This window comes from Arachis hypogaea, chromosome 5, assembly GCF_003086295.3.
Source record: "Arachis hypogaea cultivar Tifrunner chromosome 5, arahy.Tifrunner.gnm2.J5K5, whole genome shotgun sequence".
Classification (NCBI taxonomy): domain Eukaryota; kingdom Viridiplantae; phylum Streptophyta; class Magnoliopsida; order Fabales; family Fabaceae; genus Arachis; species Arachis hypogaea.
Window position 1 is genome coordinate 33,318,642 of NC_092040.1, and position 23,940 is coordinate 33,342,581.

The 23,940-nt window shown below is 29.7% G+C and overlaps 1 protein-coding gene across 1 annotated transcript; it reads right to left on the reverse strand.

Annotated features, from left to right (window-relative positions):
* Positions 1 to 14,196: 14,196 nt before the first annotated feature.
* LOC112803413 (serine/threonine-protein phosphatase 7 long form homolog) lies at positions 14,197 to 15,464 on the reverse strand. The gene is made up of 5 exons (XM_025846909.1): positions 15,396 to 15,464; positions 15,219 to 15,221; positions 14,908 to 15,107; positions 14,366 to 14,800; positions 14,197 to 14,269 (listed from the first exon to the last, which is right to left on the reverse strand). The coding sequence occupies exons 1-5, from the start codon at positions 15,462 to 15,464 to the stop codon at positions 14,197 to 14,199; spliced, it is 780 nt and encodes a 259-aa protein (XP_025702694.1).
* Between the last annotated feature and the right edge of the window lie 8,476 nt (positions 15,465 to 23,940).

Genomic DNA, 23,940 nt, shown 5'->3' on the forward strand with positions numbered 1-23,940 from the left:
ACATCACATATATTTTTTCTAAGTCTTTAATATTTTTATAAATAATTATAATACTTGTGAATGTTGTTAATTTTGTGGTCAAACCATCATAATAATATAAGGTCATATGGAGTAGCTTGGACCATATTGGAGTTACACCATATTGCAGTATTGCTATGCCAACAACATGACTCTATAGTCCTTTACTCTAGATACTTATCATCTCATTGTTTGCACAACTAAGTGCTATTATTTTACAAGTCGTTATTTTTTTACATATTGTGAGTTTACCAACTGGATAATAAAATCAACCAACAGACATCAAATAATTTTATATTTATAAGCAAACTCAGAAAGTGAAAGCAGGTGACAATAAAACTTATTAGTAGAGAAAGGGTGGGGATGGAGGATGAAGGTGAGGAAATAGTGGTGGAGGAGGTGAAAGGAGTGGTAGAAGGCGATGAGAGTAGAAAAAAAAGGGAAGGGGTGAGGTTGGAAGCGAGGTGTTCGATAGAATGCCACTAAGAAGATTGGATTGAATGGAGAAGGGTGGCTTCGAAAATTGGTGTTTGGGGTTACAAGAGAGTAGAGAAATGAAAACTAGGAAGAAAGGTTGATTTCTCTGTGTTTGAAGTTTAAAGGTTTGATTTTGAAGAGAGTGCCATATTTAGAAAGAAAGTACGATGACTTTTTTATTTTTTCAAAGATATAAGGTATGGATAGTACAAAATTTTATATGGTATAGGGATCCAAATGAAAAGAAAAAAAAAGCATACGAACCAAATTAAAAATTTGATGAAATTATTGGAATTGATAGAGTAATTAATAAGAGATTTGGTGATTGGAATATCACTTTGAAGTTAGATATGAGCAAGATATGTGATTGGGTAGAATGAATTTTTTTGTGGAGGATTAGGCAACCATTGGGTTTTTGTGATTGATAAATTAATTGACTAAAGGAATGTATTTCTACGGTATCCTATTCTATTACTGACTTAAAGATTTTTTTTAAAACCTACAAGAGGGCTCTAACAAAAAGATTTTCTCTCCCTATCTTTTTATTCTTTGTGCAGAAAATTTTTTTTATCTGTTCTACAGAAAAGAACAGAATAGAGACTTGTCTAGTCTGAGATTGAATAATCGCTGCTTCTCTATTAACCACTTACTTTTGCTGATGATTCTAGAATTTTCAACAAAGTGAATTTATAGTCTTGTCAATCTATTATATAGATTCTACAGATTCATAAAGGTTTAAGTGGTTAAGAAATTAACCTAAATAAGTCTATCATCTTCTTCAGCTGAAATACTCCAGTACGAGACCGCGACACACTTGCAGCTCTGCTTTAGGTCCCAAATATTGGCGTCCAGGATAAATATATGGGACTCCCTACAACCATTCGGAGAATAAACAAAAATCTATATTTAATTTTGTAAAAGAAAAAGTTACAAAAAAAGACTCAACAATGAAAGAGATCATTACTATCTGTTAGTGGACGTAAAGTGTTGATCAAATCAGTTGGTTCTGCAATTTTTATATACACACTTAACTGCTTCAAACTCCTTAAAACATTTATAGATGAGATTCATAAAATGCTCTATATTAGTGGAACAAAAACTAGGAGAAAGAAGAAAGCAATGGATTAAATAGGATACTATATACAGATCTAAAAGTCAAAGGACTTGGGATTCAAAGACTTCAAGGCTTTTAATTTAGGGAAGCTTGAAAAGCAAGGGTAAAAATTTATTGGCAGAATAAAATTACTAATTGCTAATGTCTATCGCAACAAATACTATATGCACTCAACTTTTCTCAAGGCTAATAGTGGCCACAACCCTTCATGGATATGGAGAAGTTTGTTGAAAGATCAAAAAGTGATAGAAAAAGAGGTTATTTGGCAGATTGAGAGAAGATAGACTATGAGAATTTGAAAAATTTAATACATATCTTATTTAAGTCTCACAACTCATTACAGATCATGGCAATTGAGATGAGCAGCTAATCACTTCTAATTTCACTCCAGACATTGCTCAAGTCATAATGAAGATTAGTATACAATAGGAAGAGAATAAATTAAATGGAGAAGAGAAAAGGTAGAAACTTACACTATTAGTTTTGAATATAATCTGATCTTTCAATTTTTATCATGCCCCACTAGAAATTTTGCCGAATTACTTTTGTGATCAAAGTTTGTGGAATTCCATCTAAAAACTCGATTGTCCCACAAAGTGAGAATTATAATTTGGAAGACTACTTATGAAGGACTCCCAGTTACACAGAGACTAAAATAAAAAATACAAACGATCAATAGTCAATGTCAGAAGTGTGGCTAAATAAAAGAATCAATCACACACTGCTTGCTTTCGTGCTCTCACTCAAATAGGTTTGGCAATTTGTGGGAGTTGAACTTACGAACAACTCTAAGGTGGAAGAATAGAAACTCTTAAAAAATTGGTGAAAAGAAGGAATACCCACAACAAATAGAAGAAACCAGATAAAGAAAAGAAGAAATCAGATAAAGAAAAGAAAAAATTTATCGCATTTGTGCTTTGAAGGATTTGGATAGCTCGAATAAAGTGGATATTTTAGAATACCAAACTGCTACTAAATGAGACATGGAAGGAAGCTCAAACCTTGAATGAAGAATATCAATTTAAGACATCCTTATTCTAGTTTATCTTCAACTTTTTTTTTTATTTGTTAATGATTTTTGAGTTAAATTCCTATCTTTAATTTTGGTTGTTCCATTGGGATTTTTTGTACTTATTTGTTAAGTGTCAATGTAATTTTCTATCTTGTGAAAAAAAAAAGAGTAAAAATAGACTCAAAATCTAATTAGGATAGTTCTATGAGTTTGTTTATTTATTATAAATAGAGTAAGAATGTAATGAGTAAAGTATAAAATTAATAAATTTGATATTCTTTTTCTTTTTAAAATTCATCTCTTTATGAAATTATCTTTTTTTTATTCATTCATAATTCTCCTCTTATTGATTAATTTTTTCTTTTCTTTTCTAATTTATCTTCTCTTACAATGATGCTTTTATTGGCCAGCATTCTCCACTTTTATGGTAATTTGTCGAACTCAATTAAAAATCAAATCAGTATTATTTGTAAATATTATGATAATTTACTGATTAACAGAATTGGTGTAAAGGATCCTAAAATTTTAATTCTTTGCTTTATCAATGAATTGAAAATTCATATTCATAAAGAAGTTTTTGAAAAAATTTACAATTCTCATCTAGATATTTGATTAAATGCAAGGATTTGTGAAATTAATTTTAAAGACAAATAACATTCACATTCAGAATTTAAATTCAAATTCAAATAAAAATGCCTCAACATGACCATATTATTCTAGATTCAATAACAAAATCAACAAAATTATAAACATGATTTCAAATTCCAATTAAAAAAATGGTGTATTCAAATTCAACAATCATATATTTACAATTCAGTAATAGCAGGAGAGTTTTGAAGGTGATGGATTTGGACTTGAATTCTATTCACTTGTTGGCCCTTTACATTGTGCACCAAATCCAAATAATCCATTATCAACAATATTAATTAAAATTTGGGCCAAATACTAATGAAAATTATTTTAAATAGTGGGTCTAATAATTTATAAACAATGAATCATGATGAGAATTTAATATTTTTTAGCACTAAAATAGAAATAAAGTAGCAAATATTAATTGAGAATTTATTGTTATTAATTATAATTAGGTTATAAATTTTACCACAATCTTGAGAGTAAAATTGTCGCTAAGAAAAAATAATATAATTAGTAAAAGTGGGCTCATAGCTCAATTAGAATAGTTCTATTAGTTAGTTGATTTGCTATAAATAAATAGAATAAAAATATAACGAGAAAAGTATGAAATTATTGAATTGATATCCTTTTCTTTTTCAAATTTTTTCTCTTTATAAAATTATCTATCTCCTTTTTGATTTTTCTAAATTTTTCTCTCATTGATTAATTCTTTTTTTTTCTTATAAATTTATTGTTATTTCTTGTTTTTTCTTTTGAAAATAAAAGTAAAATTTCAATATATAACAAAAAATTTTGTATTATTTACATTGTGGAAGACAAAAAACTTTAGTAGCATAAAAAATTATGTTTTTTTTATCAAAAATAAGAAAATTCAAATTCGTGACTTCTTAAATGAGTATAAAAAGACTATACCAATTAAGTTATAACTCATTAGCAACATAAAGAACCACGTTAAAGATTTAGATATTACTCCATTTAATTCTTTATAATTTTTCAGGTATTAATTACATATTTATACACATGGGGATATCAACAGATTCTATGGGAACATATGCCCACAATTCCTGTCTCGTTTAATTAACGGGTATTTGTCTCTCATTTTCGTGGATAGAAAAAACTCATTATATCCATCTTTTGGTTTATAAATTTTCGCGGATACCATCTCAATAGAAAAAATCGCTATTCCTATACACATAAATAAAAAGAGTAATACTAACATCAAAGTTTTTTATTAATCAAGTTTAACTCAACAATAAAATTTGGAATAATACTAATTATAACTGATTTTTATTATATTAAACTAACTTAATTAAATTTAATTAACAAAAAAAACTTAGATATATAATATTATCCAACTAAAAAATAAGTATAAATATTGATTTTAGTTTTCTAATATGTAATTTTAACTAAAGATTTTCACCCGTATAGGTGTACATAGGACTAGTCATGCAGATTTTTTTTTTTTTTATCAAAGATAGAAAAATTTGAATTCGCAATTTTTTAAATGAGTATAGAAAAATTATACCATTTGAACTATAATTCATTAGCGTCATACAGATTTAATTAAAATCAAACTCAGCTCGAATATTATATCGAGTTAATTTTAAATATTTGAACTCATTCCTAAATTAATCCAAAAATAAATCAAGGTAAATCCGGTCGATCTAATACATAATTAGTTTATATAATTTTATAAATTTTACATAACATTAATAAAATCTTACTTTTAAACGTGAAATTTAATGAATGTTATATAATATGTATAGAATTTAATTTTGATGCACTGTTAATGTTTACATACATATCTAATTACAAAATATTATATCTGTACCGTATTTTTCATACATCGAAAAAATTAGGTTATACCTCAAATAAATTAAGTAAAATTCAAATTAATTAAAACCCTTATCATAACAAATTTTTTCCCAAAAATCTCGCAACTACTTGGCCACGACTAATGGACCGACGAATAATTCAACTGCAATGGCTATAAATCGAAGATAAACCAGACGATAAGGGGACCGAAGAAAAAATAACACTATAACCAATATTATACTCGTCTTCTTAAAGAATTTTTACTGATTTGAGCGTTAGAGTCATTTTTGCAGGTATCATACTTAGGTTCGAATTCATGAGAATACTTTAGTCCGAAATCCTGCCAAAAGTTCTTAGAGCAGTGTGAAGTCGATCTATAACACAAAAAAAATCCTTGCCAGAATAATATCTATATTGTCAATACAAAAAAATTAAAATTATATTCATACTAAAATAAACTATTTTAAAGTAACAATATCATCATATAATATAAAAATATAACTTCAAACCGAAAACATAATCCAAACTAAATTAAAAGCTTATACCTTAGAAAAATAATAAACTCAAATCCAAAAAATTTGATTGTGATTTGGATTGGGCGGACCGATTCTCAAAGATAAATGCCAAGTACGAAAGAGTGGGGGATGGATTTTTTATTTAAATAAATATTTTATTTATTGAAATAAATAATTATAAAAATTATTATGGAAATGTGTTCTTTGTAAATGAGATAATTATGAATATATATTGTTTATACTGTAAATAAGATATATGAAATTTTAAAAAGTACACATATTTCGTTTACAGTATAAACGAGATATGTGTATTTGTAAATATAAAAATATAATTTTTTAAAATAATAAAAAATATTAATAATTTAAATTGGACCAAAATTTTAAAGATGAAATGTTTTAAATAATAAAGAAGATAAATAGTTTCAAATAATTAAAAAAGATGGGCTGTTTTAAAATAACAGAAAAGATAAACAGTTTTAACTAACTAATTAATGGACGATTAAACATATCACTGTAATATAAAACTGCCTATTTAAAATTAACACATTATTTTTTTATCTCGTTTAAACAAGATAAAAATAAAAAAAATATTTTTATAATAATTTTTATAATCATTTATTTCAATAACTAAAATATTTATTTAAATAAAAAATTTAATGGGGACTAGGGGCTGCTGTTCTCCCGAATCTCCAAGAAACATTTTATCCAGCATTTTAATTAATAGATATGTATATTTGACCTCATTTGTTACTCAATTGATTCGATAGTAAAAATAATTACATATGGTTTATTATTAGATTTGTATTATTTTCTTTTCTCCTCACTACCTAAATTTTTTGGATCCAGTTTGTGAAAAAAAAAAAATTTAAAATAATGAATTTACGTTTAAAATTGGAACGAATCAAATCTATATTATGAATTTGTCTAAACTAATAGATACCTTTAATCATAGTTGTAAGAATTGAACCGATGATTAAACTGTTCAGATTACTAGTTTATTAATTTATTGGTTCAATCGATAAATTATTAATTGAACTAGTAAAATTGGTCTTATATAAATAAAAAATATAAAATAGACAACTAATACAAAGATATATATAAAATTAGTTAGTACTATTACACTAGTAACTTAATTTGATATAAGAAGAATAACAATTCATAATATCAGTAAATTTCAATACTAGTATCAAATAAGATAACTTTAATCATAACATTAATATTGAAATAGATAAAGTAAATTAATAAATTTTTAGTAAAATTTATATTTCTATTAATAATAGTACATAATTAAAAATATAATTAATTCAAAAATAGAGAATATAAAATTAAAATAAAATTAGATATTTATAAAATTATTTAATTCAAGAGTTATTATATAATTAGTCTTTGTCGTTTAAAATCTTAACCACAATGACAGAGTGGCAACGAGGAAACAACATAATCAATAGGTCCTTGTTAATAATAAATGAAAACCCTTAAACAAAATTTTGATCTACGATAAAATAATTCTTGACCTGCCGAATTAAAAAATATTATTAATAATAAAAAAATTTAACATCTATAGATTCATGCATATAACATATAAAATTATATATTTATTACATATATTATTATGCCTTTATTTCAGAAATAATTAATAAATATAAAATAAGATAAGTTTAAACTATTCTAAATTTATTTATATTATCTCCTAAATATTTGGGCTGTAACTAATCAACTGTGCATGATGGGTTTAAAGTTAATGCACAAAATCAGTGATGTCCTTAAAGCTCATTATTTATACTTTTTTTGCTTAACAAGTACTTCATAATAAGGTTAAATATAATTTGAGTATTTAAGGTATAAGTTGAAAATTTTTTTCGTTCTTAACTTTTTTTCAAATAAAATCGTTCCTAAGGTTCAGTTAAGTTTTAAAACTATTGTTCAAAATAAAATACCCTTTTCCTTTTTCACCAACATACTTAGTTTTTATTCTCCTTTCTCTTTTTCGTCGCAACAATATCTCTTCTTTTTTTTTTCATCATCACAGAATCAGAAACAACAACAATGAAAAAGAAACAAAGAAAGAAAAGAATAATAACAATTTATTTCAATTAGCAGTGACATCAGAAGAAAAGAAGAAAAGAGAAACCATCACCATCTCTCTCAACTACAAAGAACAACAACAAAAAAAGAAACTTTTAATACCATTTACTCTCAATATTCTCATTTTTTTCCCATTTTTTTCTCTATTCAGAATCAGAAGAAACAGAAGAAATAGAAGTAGAACAACAATGAAATCAAAATAAAATCAGAATAAATAACAACAATAGAATCAGAATCAGAATCAATGTAGTTAATAAAATCAACAAATCAACAATGTAATTAACCAAAGAAACAGAAGCAGAATCAACAATGTAATTAATAAAATCAACAAATTGGAAGTAGCATTAGAACCCAAGGGAGGAGCAGCGGTGACTGGCGAGAAGCATCGACATCATTCCCAAACTCCATCAATGCCTCTCTTAAAGCGGTGGTTCAGACGCGAAATAGCGACGAGGAGCAGAGCAGTAGGGACATGCGAGGAGGAGGAGGAGCACGGCGACATGGCAAACTAGCAAGGATAAAGAGGAGAACGGTGACGCGGCGAACTAGCATGGAGGAGGAGAAAAATGGGGACGCGGTAGACATTCTCCCTCGCTGATCTGCTGGCGTCGACGTTCGTACTCTCCATCATAGGCAGCATTGTCACCTTCCCTTCCCCCTTCTTTCCCCTCCTCCCTATTCTCTTTCTCCCTCTGGTCATTCTCTTTCTATTTTTTTTCTTTTTTTATTTTATAATTTTTTTGACTTAGGAGTGTTTTGGTCATAAAATATAAAATTTCAGTAAAAATGACGCTTTTAAAATAAAGTTAAACTTTAGAGACGATTTTGTATGTAAAAAAATGTTAGAACGAAAAACATTTTTGCCCTATACTCTAAAGATCAAAATTGTACTTAATCCTTCGTAATATTATACTATAACTGAAATTATTATTGTATGTGTATTCTTTCTTAAATAAAGGTTAGATTTTTGAATAATGTAGGTAAACCTATATGCAAATTAAGCTCCATGCAGCAACCAACATTGAAAATCTTCATTAGTTATGTATTCAACAAGATTTTAATTTCAAATCACGAGTTCCATTCATTTTTCCTTTAAAAGAAAAAGTGCAACTCATAAATATGACATAGTTGCTTAAATAAATGGAAAACTTGTTGGTTAGCCATTCCTTACTACTATTGGTCTATATTTTCATTTTTGATTAGACTTTACTTCTTTTTTTTTATATAGGTTACGTTTTGGTCCTAATTAGGGGTGGAAATAGGCCAGGCAGCTTGCCAGGACTTGCAGTCTGGTCTATGTTTGGCCTGACCTAGCTTGGCCTGATAGGAAATAGGCCCAGGCTCAAGCTATTAAAAAAGTCTATATTCTTTAAAAGGTCAGGCCTAGGCTTTTGAAATAGCCTGTTGGGCCTGTCAGGCCGGCCTGAGCCTACAAATATATATAGAGAATTTTATTATACTAGTAAAAATGCTATTAGAAAGATTTAAACTTGGGTCTTCTATGTTATAATAGTACCTTTATTCACTCAGCCATTTGTCTCTTTAATTATATATGTGTATTTTGTATCAATATTATTCATAAATTTATTATTTTATATTTTATAATTTTAAAAATTAAATTATATCTTAAATTTAATTATTATTAAAAAAAACAGGCCTATTGACAGGCTTCAGGCCAAGCTCAGTACTCATTAAAAAGCCTATACCAAACTACAGGCCAGGCTAAGACCAATATACTCTATTACAGGCCTGGCCTGTTAAGAGTAAAGCCTGGCCTGGTTTGGCCTGTTTCCACCCTAGTCCTAATATATTTCTCTAGACTTAGTTACAATTTTATACTTTTTAATGTTTTTATAAAATAAAAAACTTGTTTATGGATTATATTATTGTGGGCCTTCGTAGAGAATCCAAGGCTAAGAAGGAAACTTACAAAACCAGTGACCATTTCATTTAGAAGCCCATATTTGTAGGACTGGTATTATCTTTTTTCCTTTTAGCCCTGATACATCCTGGGCCTGCATATTGTGAATCATCAATCTTTCTCAGACAATTATAACCTTCAATCTTTTTCTAATTTTGCTCTTGTAGGAGCCATAAATATTCTTAAATGATACTTCTCTCTATTTTCAATAGTAACGGATACACAAATGAAAAAACGGGTCCAGCCTATAATGCATCATGGATTATTTTCTTACCTCTTCTAGGCTTCTTGCTGTGGTTTGGTGGGCTTCCTTCATGTAAAATAAAACCCATTAATGTAGTCCGATACTTCTTTATGGTTTTCTTTTTCTCCTTACTCATATTTCGTTAAACCATTATACCCCTTGACCAAAAAAAAAAAAAAAAACCCATCATACCCCACATACTAACTGAATTTTTAATGGGCCTAAATAATTATTATATTTTGTGTAAATAAATTATATATTATAAAACATAACTTGCATTGGTCTAATAATTATTTTTTTTTTTGGTTTTCCACGGTATTTCTCAACCCGACAGGTTAAGGACTAATCCGTCACGGTACTGAGCTCCATTTAAGAGTTTATCGCTGGCCAATGGTAGGGGTGCACATGGGCCGGGTGAAGCCGGGTTTGATGTGACCCAGACCCGGCCCGAAATATACACCGGGTCTATTTATTAGACCCGAACCCGGCCCATAGACCCGATGAAACCAATATACTTTCGGGCCACAATTATACCGGGTGAAAACCGGGTGAAAACCGGGCCGTTAACATTACATTACGTTGATACCTTCTTGTAAGCTAGCATGTAAAAAAATTCAAATTTCTAAGACTCCAACCATTAGTTAACATGGTAAAATTCACTTAGAAAAATATAACAAGAACCAACCCTTCTTCAAAATTAAAGCATAACCACAATCAATACTAAAGCATAACCACAATCAATACTAATATTGTCTAATAATACCAAATATTTAAATCAATACAAATAACACAATCTTATGTATTAGTCTAAAGTCTTATGCATTCTAAACATAATACATTAATTTATAGTCTTATAATGACTAATAACACAAAATATTAAGGTTTACAATAAAATTTCCACATAAGAATAGTCATGATCTATCACTAATAACACAAAATATTAATTGTGTATAATGACCGGGCCACCGGGCCGACTTCGGGTGACCCGAGCTATGGCCCGGACCCGACCCGAAATAATGATCGGGTCTATTTTTGAGACCCGTACCCGACCTTAGACCCGATAAAATCACACCAAATTAGTCCCTAAAGTGTTCGAGACCGGGCCGGGCCTTCGGGCCGGGCCGGGTCTGTGCACCCCTAGCCAATGGATTGCTGCATGCACAAGGCGAGATTCGAACTCCCGAAATTTGTTTAAGCGGACTAGTAAACTAACCATTGGTCTAATAATTAATTTATTAATCTGTTTAAGTAAATGTGAAATTTTTTTTTTGGTCGGTAGTAAATGTAAAAAATTTAAACTCTATTTTTTATATGTAATCATTTCTGTCAAATATGAGTTTTTTTTTTTTTTTTCTCTATCTTTAAGGAAAGCGAAACACAACAGCCGAACTAGAGTAAAACAAAACAACCCCAACCTTACAAAAGACACGTCAAACTCACACATGAAAACCAAAACAAAAACACACGTTGGATGAAACAAAAGACTAAAGACCAAAATTAAAAAAAAAAAAAGAACAACACACAAGGTCAAAAATACCAAAAGACTATAACTGATTCCTCAAAAAATGGCCTACATGCCTTTTTTAATTGCACTATCAACTATGTTGATATTTTCTTTTCGTTATTCCGTGTGTAAATATTCCTCCATAACTTTTTCATCATTACAAGTCATCTACATCACCCTCATCAATATTAATCCAAGTTATTAATTAATGGAGACATTAAATGAAAAGCTAACATTCTTTGGGCTTCGTATGCTAGAGAGGGTTAGGAACAACATGTGAAAGGAACCCCAACAGACACAACAGTATTAAAAAGGAAAAATGTGGGGCGTGATAGTGGAGCATGAGTGGAAAAATATTGTGTGGAATTGAAGCCAAGCCGTGAACAATAGAATATGAGGAGAAATTAAAAGTCAAACACATAATTGATGTGTTTGAGTGAGCATCACCATCAAAAATAAAGGGAGGGTGCGTTACCAAATTAGCATGGAAGAAGTGTATGGAGTTTGGTTGGGAGAATCGAATAAATAAAAAAGATATGAAGTAACTACTACTAATGGATCGAAACCGGAATTGAAGAAAGAAAGATATCTTTGAGTTCCGTGAATGACAATAGAAAAATGAACGGCAAAGCTATGTTATCTGGTCCGATCTTCTATGTATTTATATGCATTTATCAGATCATAATAAATATCATCCTTTGGACCACATTTGACAGAAGCTTCCATTGCATTCCATCACTTTATCCCGGGCCACACACTACACCACCCATATTTTCATGGCGGCATCTTCATAAAATAAAAGGATAGAATTAGATAGGAATTAAAAATATTTAAGCAATAAAATAAGATTAAAATAAAATTTTAAAAAAATTTAAATTAAAATTTATATATATAATTTACATGTAAAAAATTAAAATTAAAAGAGTTATTATCTTTCTTTTTTTGTATGTAGTTTTGCTACGGATAAAATTATTGCTTAACATATTTAACTGAAGCTTAATACTGTCATGTTTAAAAGATGGTATTTAATTTAGTAAAAATTAATACTTAATTTTAAAAATATAAAAATAAAAGGTTAAGTATGGTTTTGGTCTCAAAATTTTTTTACTAGAATCGAAATTATTCCTCTTTTAATTTTTTATTTAAAATCGTCCTTAACATTTTTTTTTATTAAAATTATCCTTTTTTTTGGACAAAAATACCTTTACCACTACCAACACAATTACTTCCTCCTCCTCCACCACCACCACCACCAACACCACCGCCACAACCTCCACCAACACCACCATCAACACCACCACTACCACCAATACCACCACCAACGCCGCCACCGTCCCCCTCCCCACTTTCCACTTCCCCCCACCCCCACCCCCTCCCCGCGTCCCCTCCCCTTACCCCCACCCCCACCCCCACCCTGCGCCCCCTCCCCCTCCCCTTCCCATCACCCCCACCCCGTCCCCTCCCCCTCCCTGCCTCCCCTTCCCCCACCCGACCCCCCTTCTTTTCCCCTCCCCTCCCCCTTCGTATACCCTTTTCTTTTCTCCTAACACGCGTTTTCTTTTTTTTTTTGAATTTTATAACTTTTATTATTAAAATAGGAATAGGGGTAGTTTAGGAATAACATAAAAAATTTTATTAAAAAGGACGATTTTAATACGAAAAAAATGTTAAGGACGATTTTAAATAAAAAATTAGAAGAGGGACGGTTTCGATTCTGACAAAAAACTTTTTGGATCAAAACCATACTTAATCCAAAAATAAATAAGGACAATTTATATAAATAAAATAAATAGGAGAAAGTGTTACGTAAATACAATATTCTGAAAAATTAGAATGCAACGAACCTAATTATATGTAATCCGCAACACCCTAACGTGGTTTTTGATTACACGTAATCTGCTAGACTCTGTCGCGGATTACGTTTAGAAGTTGCAAACACATAAACTACTACATTCTATAGCGGTTTATGAACAGATGAGTCCAAAGTGTATTCCGCGAGACCCTGTAGCGGATTATGAAGGGAGTGAAACTTTGGAACAAATTCATGAATACCAGTATAATAGTAACAACCCATGATGTAAAATATATGAAGTCATACAAATATACTCGTCATAAGCAATAAGTCGTACAAATATATGAAGTCATAGAAAATATAATAGCCATCAAGCATTAACACTATCACAAAATAAATTACTGCATAAGTCATATAAATATAATAGTCACAAGTCATTAACACTAACAGGAAATAAATAAGTCATAATTCATAAAAATATAACGGTCAAAACTAACACGAGGGGCGCTACTGCTGGTCACCATCATCATCATGGTCGTCCCCAAATGGACCATGTAGGTACGAGCCTGTGCCACATCGAGTCGGACGCCTAACTCTGGTCGCTCGCTGATCTCCGGACGGAGCATCCTGTAGACCCACTCCAAATGCAGATGGCGGCGTCCCCTCCATGCCAAACCAAGTATTGTATGGGCCGCCTGCGGACTCATTAAGGTCGACCGGCAGCTGGGAGTCAGGAACTTAGGACGGCACATCTGCTGGCTGTGGCCTGTATTCAGGGGGCTCGGACGGACCCCCTGAAATTGAACTCTGGTACTGCTGAACGTCGTCACCCCGTATTATCTCAGCGAAGTCCGCATAGAATTGTGGCCCAGCCATAATCGACTGTGCTCCTCAGTCAATATCTCCGGATGAATGACTGCAAGTACGTCCAGCGAACCATAAGGCTCCCACACAATCTGATAGTGAGGAGACCAGTCAGCATGGTAACAATGTATACAAATAAGTGAGGGAAGAACGAATAAAATATTGAAAACAAAAACAAATGACTTACATCTCGATCACCCAGTCAATCTAATGCCAGGCGATACTGAATAATCTTTTGTTCCTTTGCATCAGACGTGGGTAAATAAGTGGCCCATCTGAATGATAGAAATATTACATAAATTTGTAATTTCATATGTAGAACGTTAATAACTTGTAACGGAGAATGAAAGACTACGTGTATTAACGAATACCTGGATGCCAACGGAAAAGAAAAAGTGTTAAATCCCTGCGGCCTCAGTGTGGGGAACCGCCAAAAGATCCATGACTGTAGCAACTGTAGGGGCCCGACCAAGATGGTGACATTTCTATTTGCCATCCTACACATGCATCGGTACAACCATGCCAACGCAGCTAAACCCCAGCTATAGCTGTCCATGTCGTCAAGTCTCGCCACAAATGGCAACCACCGAAAGTGGACCCGATTACCACTCTTGTCAATGAACAGCTGTGTCGACAGAAGCGTCATAATATACGCACGTGCATATATGCGCATGGTCTCCTCGGAATCATCAGCCGGTAACACCCTGAACCTCTCATGGAACCATGTGAAGTGGACCGTGTATAACTTTCTCTTATCCGGTGGCGGAAGCTCACCAAATAACTCCTGGAACCACTCCCATGCTGGTCTGGCCCCTCGATATGCAGGTGAAAGTCAATCATGCACCCAAAAATAGGTTGGCCATCCACGGGCAGCCCCAGCTAATATGTCACATCCTGTAGCGTGATAGTATACTCTCCGAACGGCATATGGAAAGTGTGGGTCTCATGCTGCCACCTCTCGATAAATGCGCTGACCAAAGGCTCATCCAACCAAAACCAATGCGCATTCAGCCTAGTCAGGTGGTACAACCCAGCCCTCTCCAAGTAAGGTATGATCCTATCATGTAACGGCATATTCTGTTGCCTGTGAACGCTATAAATACATCGGGTTGGCTGCATATTCAGAAATAAAGAACACCTAATTAATTTCTAACACTCACATTACCAAACCATAATTTATGTTTCAAGACATAAAGTACCTAAGTTTTAAAATTACAAATTTACCATCTACAATTTAAATTTCAAATTCTCTTCATTTAAATTTAAATTTAAAATTTAAAATTTTAATTTTCAAAACCTAAACTAAACTAAGGTTCTATTTTCCTAATTAATAAATAACTTCCTTAAGATTAAATAAAATATACAGATATCATCCAATTGAAAGAGAATAAAGAGACTTGCCTCTTCATTGATGGTTTCGGCTACGTGAGTAACGCCGTTGAGCCGGTACAATCGCCTTTCATCTTCCATGGTTCCGCTTAATTGGACTGTTCCAAGAAACTCACCTTAAACCCACCATTTTTTCTCTGCCTTCTCTCTACTTTCTCTCTCTAAGTCCCTATCAACATTCATGAAATGAAATCCGTTACACCCTCATGCAGTTTTTATAGTGAATCACTCCCTTCATAATCCGCTACAGGGTCTTGCGGAATACACTTTAGGCCCATCTGTTCATAAACCGCTACAGGGTGTAGCGGTTTATCTATTTGCAGCTTCTGAACGTAATCTGCGATAGGGTCTAGCGAATTACGTGTAATCAGAAACCGCGTTAGGGTCGCGAATTACATATAATTAGGTTTGTTGCATTTGCGTCTGATTTTTCAGAATGTTGTATTTACGTAACACTTTCTCCCATTTATTTTATTTATGTAAATTACCTAACAAATAAAATAAAAATCAGACCTGAAATAATAGAGACCATAAAATTCAAATTAATTGAATATATTTAATTAAATTATCATTAATAATATCATCTTTATACAAAAATATCATTATCATCGTATTCACTTTATATAAAAACCAATAATAATATACAAACAATAATATTAAAAAAATAATAATTTAAAATTATTTTATTTTATTTAGTATTTATAATTTTATATATACAATATTTAAAATAATATATTATTACATCTATATTATATATTTATTTTAAAAATAATTAATAAATATAAAATAAAACAATCTTAAACTATTTTGTACTTTTTTTTTATTATTTTCCAAACATTAATGTACTAACCTATAAAGTTTGAGTTTGCACACCACGCCTTTTTGCTATTAGTTATGGGAAAATGTATTGTGATATCATAAGGAGGGATGTGATATAAAACTAGAAAAATGCTAAGAAAGTTAGTTTTGTTGATTTAAATATAATATAAAAATAAAAATATTGGTTATTTAATATTTTTATAAAAAAAACAACGGTGTTTATATACGAATTTAATTTTGTTTGTTAAGAATCTTTTCTCGTCGTTTTTCTTTCTTGTTAGGATAAAGCTCTCAAAATAATAAAAATAATTAATAACAAGTTAATATATATAAATTTCAGATGTGTAATTTTTAGATTTCAAATGTTAAATATTTTAATTTTTAGACATACGACAGTTTTTGTTAGTTGATTATTGATTAATTTTATTATTTTTCTAGTAATTAAAGAGGTTTGGTTAATATATAATTTTCTTTTTTGGAGATTCAATGATAGTAAATTACAGTTAATATGATGTATAATACAAGGTGGGTATCCCTGTTAACTAGTAGTACATGATATCATCATCATATGCATTATTCTTAGTGTGAGAATTTCGTCTCTAGAAATATCCATTCTGTTAATAGTGAAAGGTAGAATCAATGTTAAGATATATATGCTTTCTTATTCCTTTTTCTTTATTCCCTAAGCAAGGGAATCCATTATTTAATGTTTTCAAACATGCAAATGTTATTCCTTGCACAACATCAGAAAAAGATATTTAATTCCAGCAAAGTATATATATAAAATTAAATATTTTTAAAATATTCATATTTTAATAATTTTAACTTTTTATTTTAATTAATATATTATATATTTTTTATAATTAAAATTAACGGTTAAATTTATTAAAATACTGATATTTTAAAAATATTTAAAAAATATATTATGTGGTTTTCTTATGATGATTTCTTGATCATTAAGTTATATCCCAACCAAGACTGCATTTTTATCTTACTTTTTACTCTAATTTTCTCTTCTTTTTTCTGTAACAAACGTTCTCTTTCATATATTATTAGGTCATGGACCTTTTTAAATGGAAGTCAAAATATAATTTAATTTGACATCTTGTATTTAGGAATTGTATAAACTCTTAAGCTTCAACCTATGGCTGAAAGTAACTTTCGAAACCATGAAAAGGAAATTCCATACGTCCACTTTCAATATATGTAAAGAATTCATCAACTTCAATAGAGCTCCTTTCTGGATCAATCAGCAATGTTAATAACATAAAATGTCTTGGAGCTAATTATATTACTACTCTTATTGAGTATTTCCTAGTCTCTTTTCAACTCTCTACTTTCCAATTTCCATGCTTATCTTCTTGCACAGTATCCCATAGGCAACAGGCACCGGAGAAGCTTTATTCGATTATTTAATTACCTTACTTTCTCCCTACCTTATTACCTATGTGCTATTATTTGAAGGGAAATATTAGGCTTAACAGTTTTAGTATAATATACATATACACACAGAGATTTGGCTAATATTAGTTTAAGACTTTAAGCGAAAAAAATAATAATCACTATATATATTGAAATTAATTATCAAAATCCAGGGGTGGAGTTAGAAGAAATATTAGAGGGGGTCAAAAATATTTACACACTAAAAAAAGACTAAAATAAAATTTTAAGGAGGAGCTAAACTGAAATTTACATATAATTTACATGTAAAAAATTAAAATTAGGGGGGCGATTGCCCCCCTTTCTATGTATATATATGTAGCTTCGCCCCTGTCAAAATCAATTATTATTATATAATATATATTAAAATATAAAATATGTATTAAAATAAATTAAATAATATATATTTATATATAAATATTTAGAGATTAATTTTAATATATAAATAATGTTTTTTATCTGTTAATATATAGATAAAATTGAAATAGGTGTTCGATTAGGGTTGGTTATGTACAGGGCAAAGCTCTGCCATATTCGTAAGAGGTCAAAATGTTATACGGTATGGTGGAAACAATAGCCGATAATAAGGGATAGAAAAAGTATATGGAAACAAATTTAAATAAGTTAAAAATAGAATAATTTAGTTAATTATAAATATAATAATTAATTTTATTTATTTATAATTTAAAATATTAGTTATTAAATGGTTTACTACATTTAAATTAAGAGGAGACACATTTAGTATTATTGTAACGTAAATTATAGAAACTGATTTAATTAAATAATTTCCGTTTCTTTATTTTTATTTCTTTTTTAAATGTTTAAAACATGATAAATCAGAAAATAGATTTAGAACTATCCAATTTACAAAGAAAAAAAAATATTCTAATGTCTAACATAAATATTATTTATGTAAAAATTTTAAATTCATCCAAAGATATTTGACTAATTTTTTACTAAAATCATCTTAGTTCTTAGCATTAAGGAATAAAGAAAAACTTATTGAAAATATACTTGATTGAATAAATTATCTGAAATTTTAAATACATGACAAATTACTTTTATTTTTTAAAGAAAAAATGGTGATTGATAAATTAAATTGTTTAAAATTTTAAAAGACGAGGACTTATATACTTTATCAAATATGAAAGATCAATTTGTCAACTTTGCTGTTAGGGGTTAATTTGTCAAATATAAAAAATTCTTAGCAACTAATATATATGGGATATATATGACTCTAAAAATAACTATAAAAAACATATCAGAAAAGAATTTGCATATTATAAATATAAAAATAAATAAAGGATAAATATTAATATAAAAATATTTTTAAAAAAGCACCTGTGTATACTAACATTACACTTTGTATAGTGTTTACACCCATATTTAACAAAAAAGAAATGTCATAGTTGAAACTTTTTCTTAAAAGTATTTTAATTTATCAAACTAGTAGTTTAATTGAGAATACATTTGTTGTGGTTAATTAAGACATATTACAGCCCGGTTTTGTTTTAAATTTGAGACATTTATAGATGCAAGAATAGTATTTTGGGGTTTAGAATTACAGACAAACTATTAAAAATGCACCATTTATCTTCCCTGAATATATGGTGTTTAAATGTCAAATTAAAAGTATGAGAATAATGTAAAAGAATTTAAAAATTTCACATTATTTGAGCATTTGATCATAACACGTTTTCTTTAATTTAGTTGTACACAACTCCTACCATTCTAGTTAACGTTTAAAATTAAAGAAGATTATCCCCTACATATTTTCATTTGTTTCAGAAAGGTTAGGTGGATAATTATATCTAAAACAAACACAATAATTTTATACTTATTAATAGAAAAGAAAAGTATTAATAGGCTCTAATAAATATAAAATATTTTAATATATAAATAAATATATTTTAATATATAATATTTTAAATAACAATATAATTTGTTTCAAATAAATAAATATAAAATACATAAATACAAAAAATGAGTATTTTTTATTTATTAAAATTAATTATTATGTAATAAAATTTTATAATATTAAAAAATTATATTAAAATAATATTTTTAAATTGCACCATAAAAATATAAAATAATAATTATTTTATATTACTCAATAAATAATTAAATTGTTATATTTAAAATTTATTAACTAACTATTTTTACTAAAAATATTATTATATAATCTAATTTTTTATCAAAATATTTGCAAAATTTAAAATATTCACATTTTTTTAAAAATTATTCATTTATCTTCTTGCACTTCTTTTTCTTTCTTTCAACACTACAATTTTAATTAATTACCAACTAGTATATATATTGGTGGTCTACATTAACTATTCATTGCATCCGCAATCTGTAATTCTAAATCCTAAATTTTAAATTCTAAATTCGATCGAACACTAAATTTAAAATTCTAACCCTAATTTTTTTATTCTAAATTTTAAATAAATTCTATACCTTAAATTTTTTCAACTATTAGCTAGCTCTTATTCTCTCCAAGTCCACTAAAAAAATATGAAAATTTTTTTTTTAACGGTTCTTGATGATAAAGGATAATAAAGTTTTTATCAAATTTTTTTTAATTTTATCTCTGTTGGTTAATCTTTTTTTAATATTTTTTTGAGTTACTGTACTGTGCAAGTATATTCCGTTAATTCAAGAAGGAGATAATGAACGAAATAACTAACTAATTTTACAAAATAAAGGTCAAAAATAAAAATTGTTTTTTGGCTAAAAACCTCATGCTACTGAATAGTTGCTGATGGCTTGGTGTGTTAATGATAAAAACATAAATTATCTACTCTTTACACAATAAAAATGAAAAATTTTATATTTTATATTTAAATTTAAAAACGAAACCACCAAGGAGATATGTCTCTACTTTTATACCCCAAAAGTCTAGTTTTGACTCTAATCATGAAGGGATAATAATCCAAAGCTCAATGTAATGACTAGAAGTCTTTTATGTCTCCTAGCTTTTGCACCCGATTTTCAAATTCTTCTTTGTTGTTTTCCCTTTCAGTTTAACTACTAATGTTTATGAAATTTTAATTTGGCTTTCAAAAAATAAAAAATCAACTTGACTATGAACTACCTTGGAACATTTTTGCTTTTTATTGTATAATTAAATAGATGGAAAGTAATTCTATAATATAGTGAGATATTGGTGGGTGAGAGTAGGTTGAATTATATTAGAAGATATAATAGTAAGAAAGCTAATAGGACCTACTAATTAATTAATTAAAATGAAAATTAATATTCACCTATATTATTCTCAGGTGGGTATGATGCCAATACCAAACACAAATCAATGAAATCATTGATCGGTTGATCCATATCTCTGGTGACATCATATTTTTTCGATGTGTTTTCCTTTACCCTTAGATTGTTTAAGTTAAAAACACTAAATATATCGTAATATTTTGGGATAAGTACTTTTTTCGTCCCCAAGGTTTGGGGTCAAAATCAAAATCGTCCCCGACCTTTTTTTGTTATTAAAATCATCCTCAACGTTTAAAAACGCTTTAAAATCGTCCTTTTCTATTTATTTGGACCAAATTACCCTTAACTATTAATAAAAAAAAATAATATTAAAAAAAAACCTACCCATTTCTCCCTACCCCCACCCACCCATTTCTTCGTCTCTCTCCCTCCCCCCCCCCAACCCAATTTCTTCGTCCCCCTCCCCTCCCCTCCCCTCCCCCCCAAAAATTTTCCTTCCTCCTACACCCACCAACAAACCCTCACTCCATCACTCCGTCACTCCCAACTCGTCGCCGCCCCGCGTTCAGCCCGCCGCCGCCGCGCGCACAGCCCCCGCCGCCCCGCGCACAGCCCCCGCCGCCCCTGCGTCCAGCCCGCCGCCGCCCCTGCGTCCAGCCCGCCGCCGCCGTCCCGCGTCCAGCCCCCCGCCTCTGCGGCCAGCCCCCCGCCTTCTGCTTCTTCTTATTCTTTTTCTTCTTCTTCTGTAACTAGATTTTTGATGAAATTTTTTGTTGTTGATTTTGTTATGGCTGAAATTTGAATTTCTGAATTTTTTATGAAATTTGTTGTTGTTGATGAAATCTGTTGATGATGATGATGATGATGATGACCGAGTGGGGTGAGGGGTGGGAGAGGAGTTACGGTGAGGGAGTGGGGTGAGGGGTGGGAGGAGGAGTTACGGTGAGGAGGGTGGGGGTGAGGTGAGGGTGGGGGGTGAGGGGGAGGCAGTGAGGGGTGGGGGCTGAGGTGAGAGGGGGTTACAGTGAGGGTGGGGGTGAGGTGAGTGGGTGAGGGGGTGGTGGTGGTGAAGAGGAGAATGATGATGATGAGGGTAATTTGGTCCAAAAAAATAGAAAAGGACGATTTTAAAGCGTTTTTAAACGTTGAGGATGATTTTAATAACAAAAAAAGGCCGGGGACGATTTTGATTTTGACCCCAGACCTTGGGGACGAAAAAAGTACTTATCCCTAATATTTTGATTCAACCATGCTACATATATACTAAAAATTAATTATTAAATTATTTTTATATATAAAATATATATTAAAATAAAAATATATATTAAAAATAATTTAAATAATATATATTAATATTGTATATATGATTTTTTATTTTAATAGAATAAAATTCCTATAGAAAGAAAAGTGCTTGTTTTCCACTTGTTTAAGAAGCATAATTTATAAAAAAAAATCTGAAAGAAAAATCTTTATATATGTTTGTGTGAGAATCTAAGAGGTATTTTATTTGACTTTTTATTCTATTATTAATAATAAATAAATTAATAATTTTTGAATTTTGTTTCACAATCTTAATTCAAAGAGTAGAAATAATTTTTTTTTAGGTATCTCAAAGTCTCAATTATAATTTCAAAAGTAAAATTAAAAATAAAAAAAACATACAAAGTGTCGAAAATAAAGTAAAATGTAGAAATTAAAGAAAAAGGAAGAAGAAGATAAAAAAAGAAAAACAAATAAAAGTAAAGAACTATAATTAAAATTAAAAAAAATAGATTACAAGTTTGATTTCAAACTTCAGAAGAATTATTTAAGATTCTCAATTTTATTCTGTGATGTTAGGAAGATTGAAAGTGTTTTTGAATTTTTAAGTGTTTCCTTAAAAAAACTGAACTGATCACAATGTGTGTCAAAAACTCTATTTTTATAAATTAACTTAATGTCCTGACAGTTACTCCTATAATATATTTTTGTTAGTTTTTAAATTTGAATAATTGTTCACTTGTTGTTCCTTGATGCTCTGTTGCTGATATTGATAACTGCTCCTGCACTTTCTACTTCCATACTCTATAATTATCACTAACAGTTATATCTTTGAGATATCATAGCGCATAATTCGAGTTTAATTAAAATTTTAATAAAAGTTGTTTTATTTTTAGTGTCAATTAAAAATTTTTTTAATGTATTAAAACTGACTTCTCAAAAATAATTTAAATTGACAATAATATTAATTTATATTTTTTTAACTTAAAATAACTCTTCATTTTTTCCTAAACAATAATATTTTTTTGCCTAACAAGAGAAAAAATGTTATATTTTTTTTTTGAAAGAAGCTATATATATTGTTAAAATTCATCTAAAAATAGGAGTGGTAGCATGTATCATATTTACGGGTATCCAATTCTATCCAATTCGATTGGGTAGGGTTGCCAACTCGATTCACTATGGGCAAGGTTGAGTGTAGAGTGAATTTGAGTGCAGGTCAAGTAAGAACATAGGATGCAGATTGAGTCTCAATCATATCCGATCAATCATAAAAATATGTTATAGAGGGATGTTGAATCAAAGACCGGTGTAAGTAGGGTTGAGTGCGGAGCAGATTTGAGCGCGGGTCAAGTAGGGTATGGGTTGAGTCTCAATTCTATCTGACTAACCTACACCCTTTATATGTATATGCATATGTATATGTATATGTATAGTTATAAAAATATGTTATAGGTGGGTGTTTAACCAAGGCCCGTTGTAGGTAGGATTGAGTGCGGAGCAAATTTGAGTGCTGGTCGGATAAGGTGCGGGTTGAGTCTCAATTTTACTCGACCAACTTGCTCCCTATATATGTATATATTATAAAAATATGTTATAGTTAGATGTTGAATCAAGGACCTCTCACTTAATAGAAATGAATTTTACTATTAAGTCAAAATCATCAACTATTAATTTAACACTTTTATTTATATAAAAATAAATTATATTTTAGTGATATATAAATTCAACATTATATCATAACATTTCATTTGTGTTTGTGTTATTAATTTAAATAACGACTTTATGTAGAATTGAACATTTGATGATTATGTTA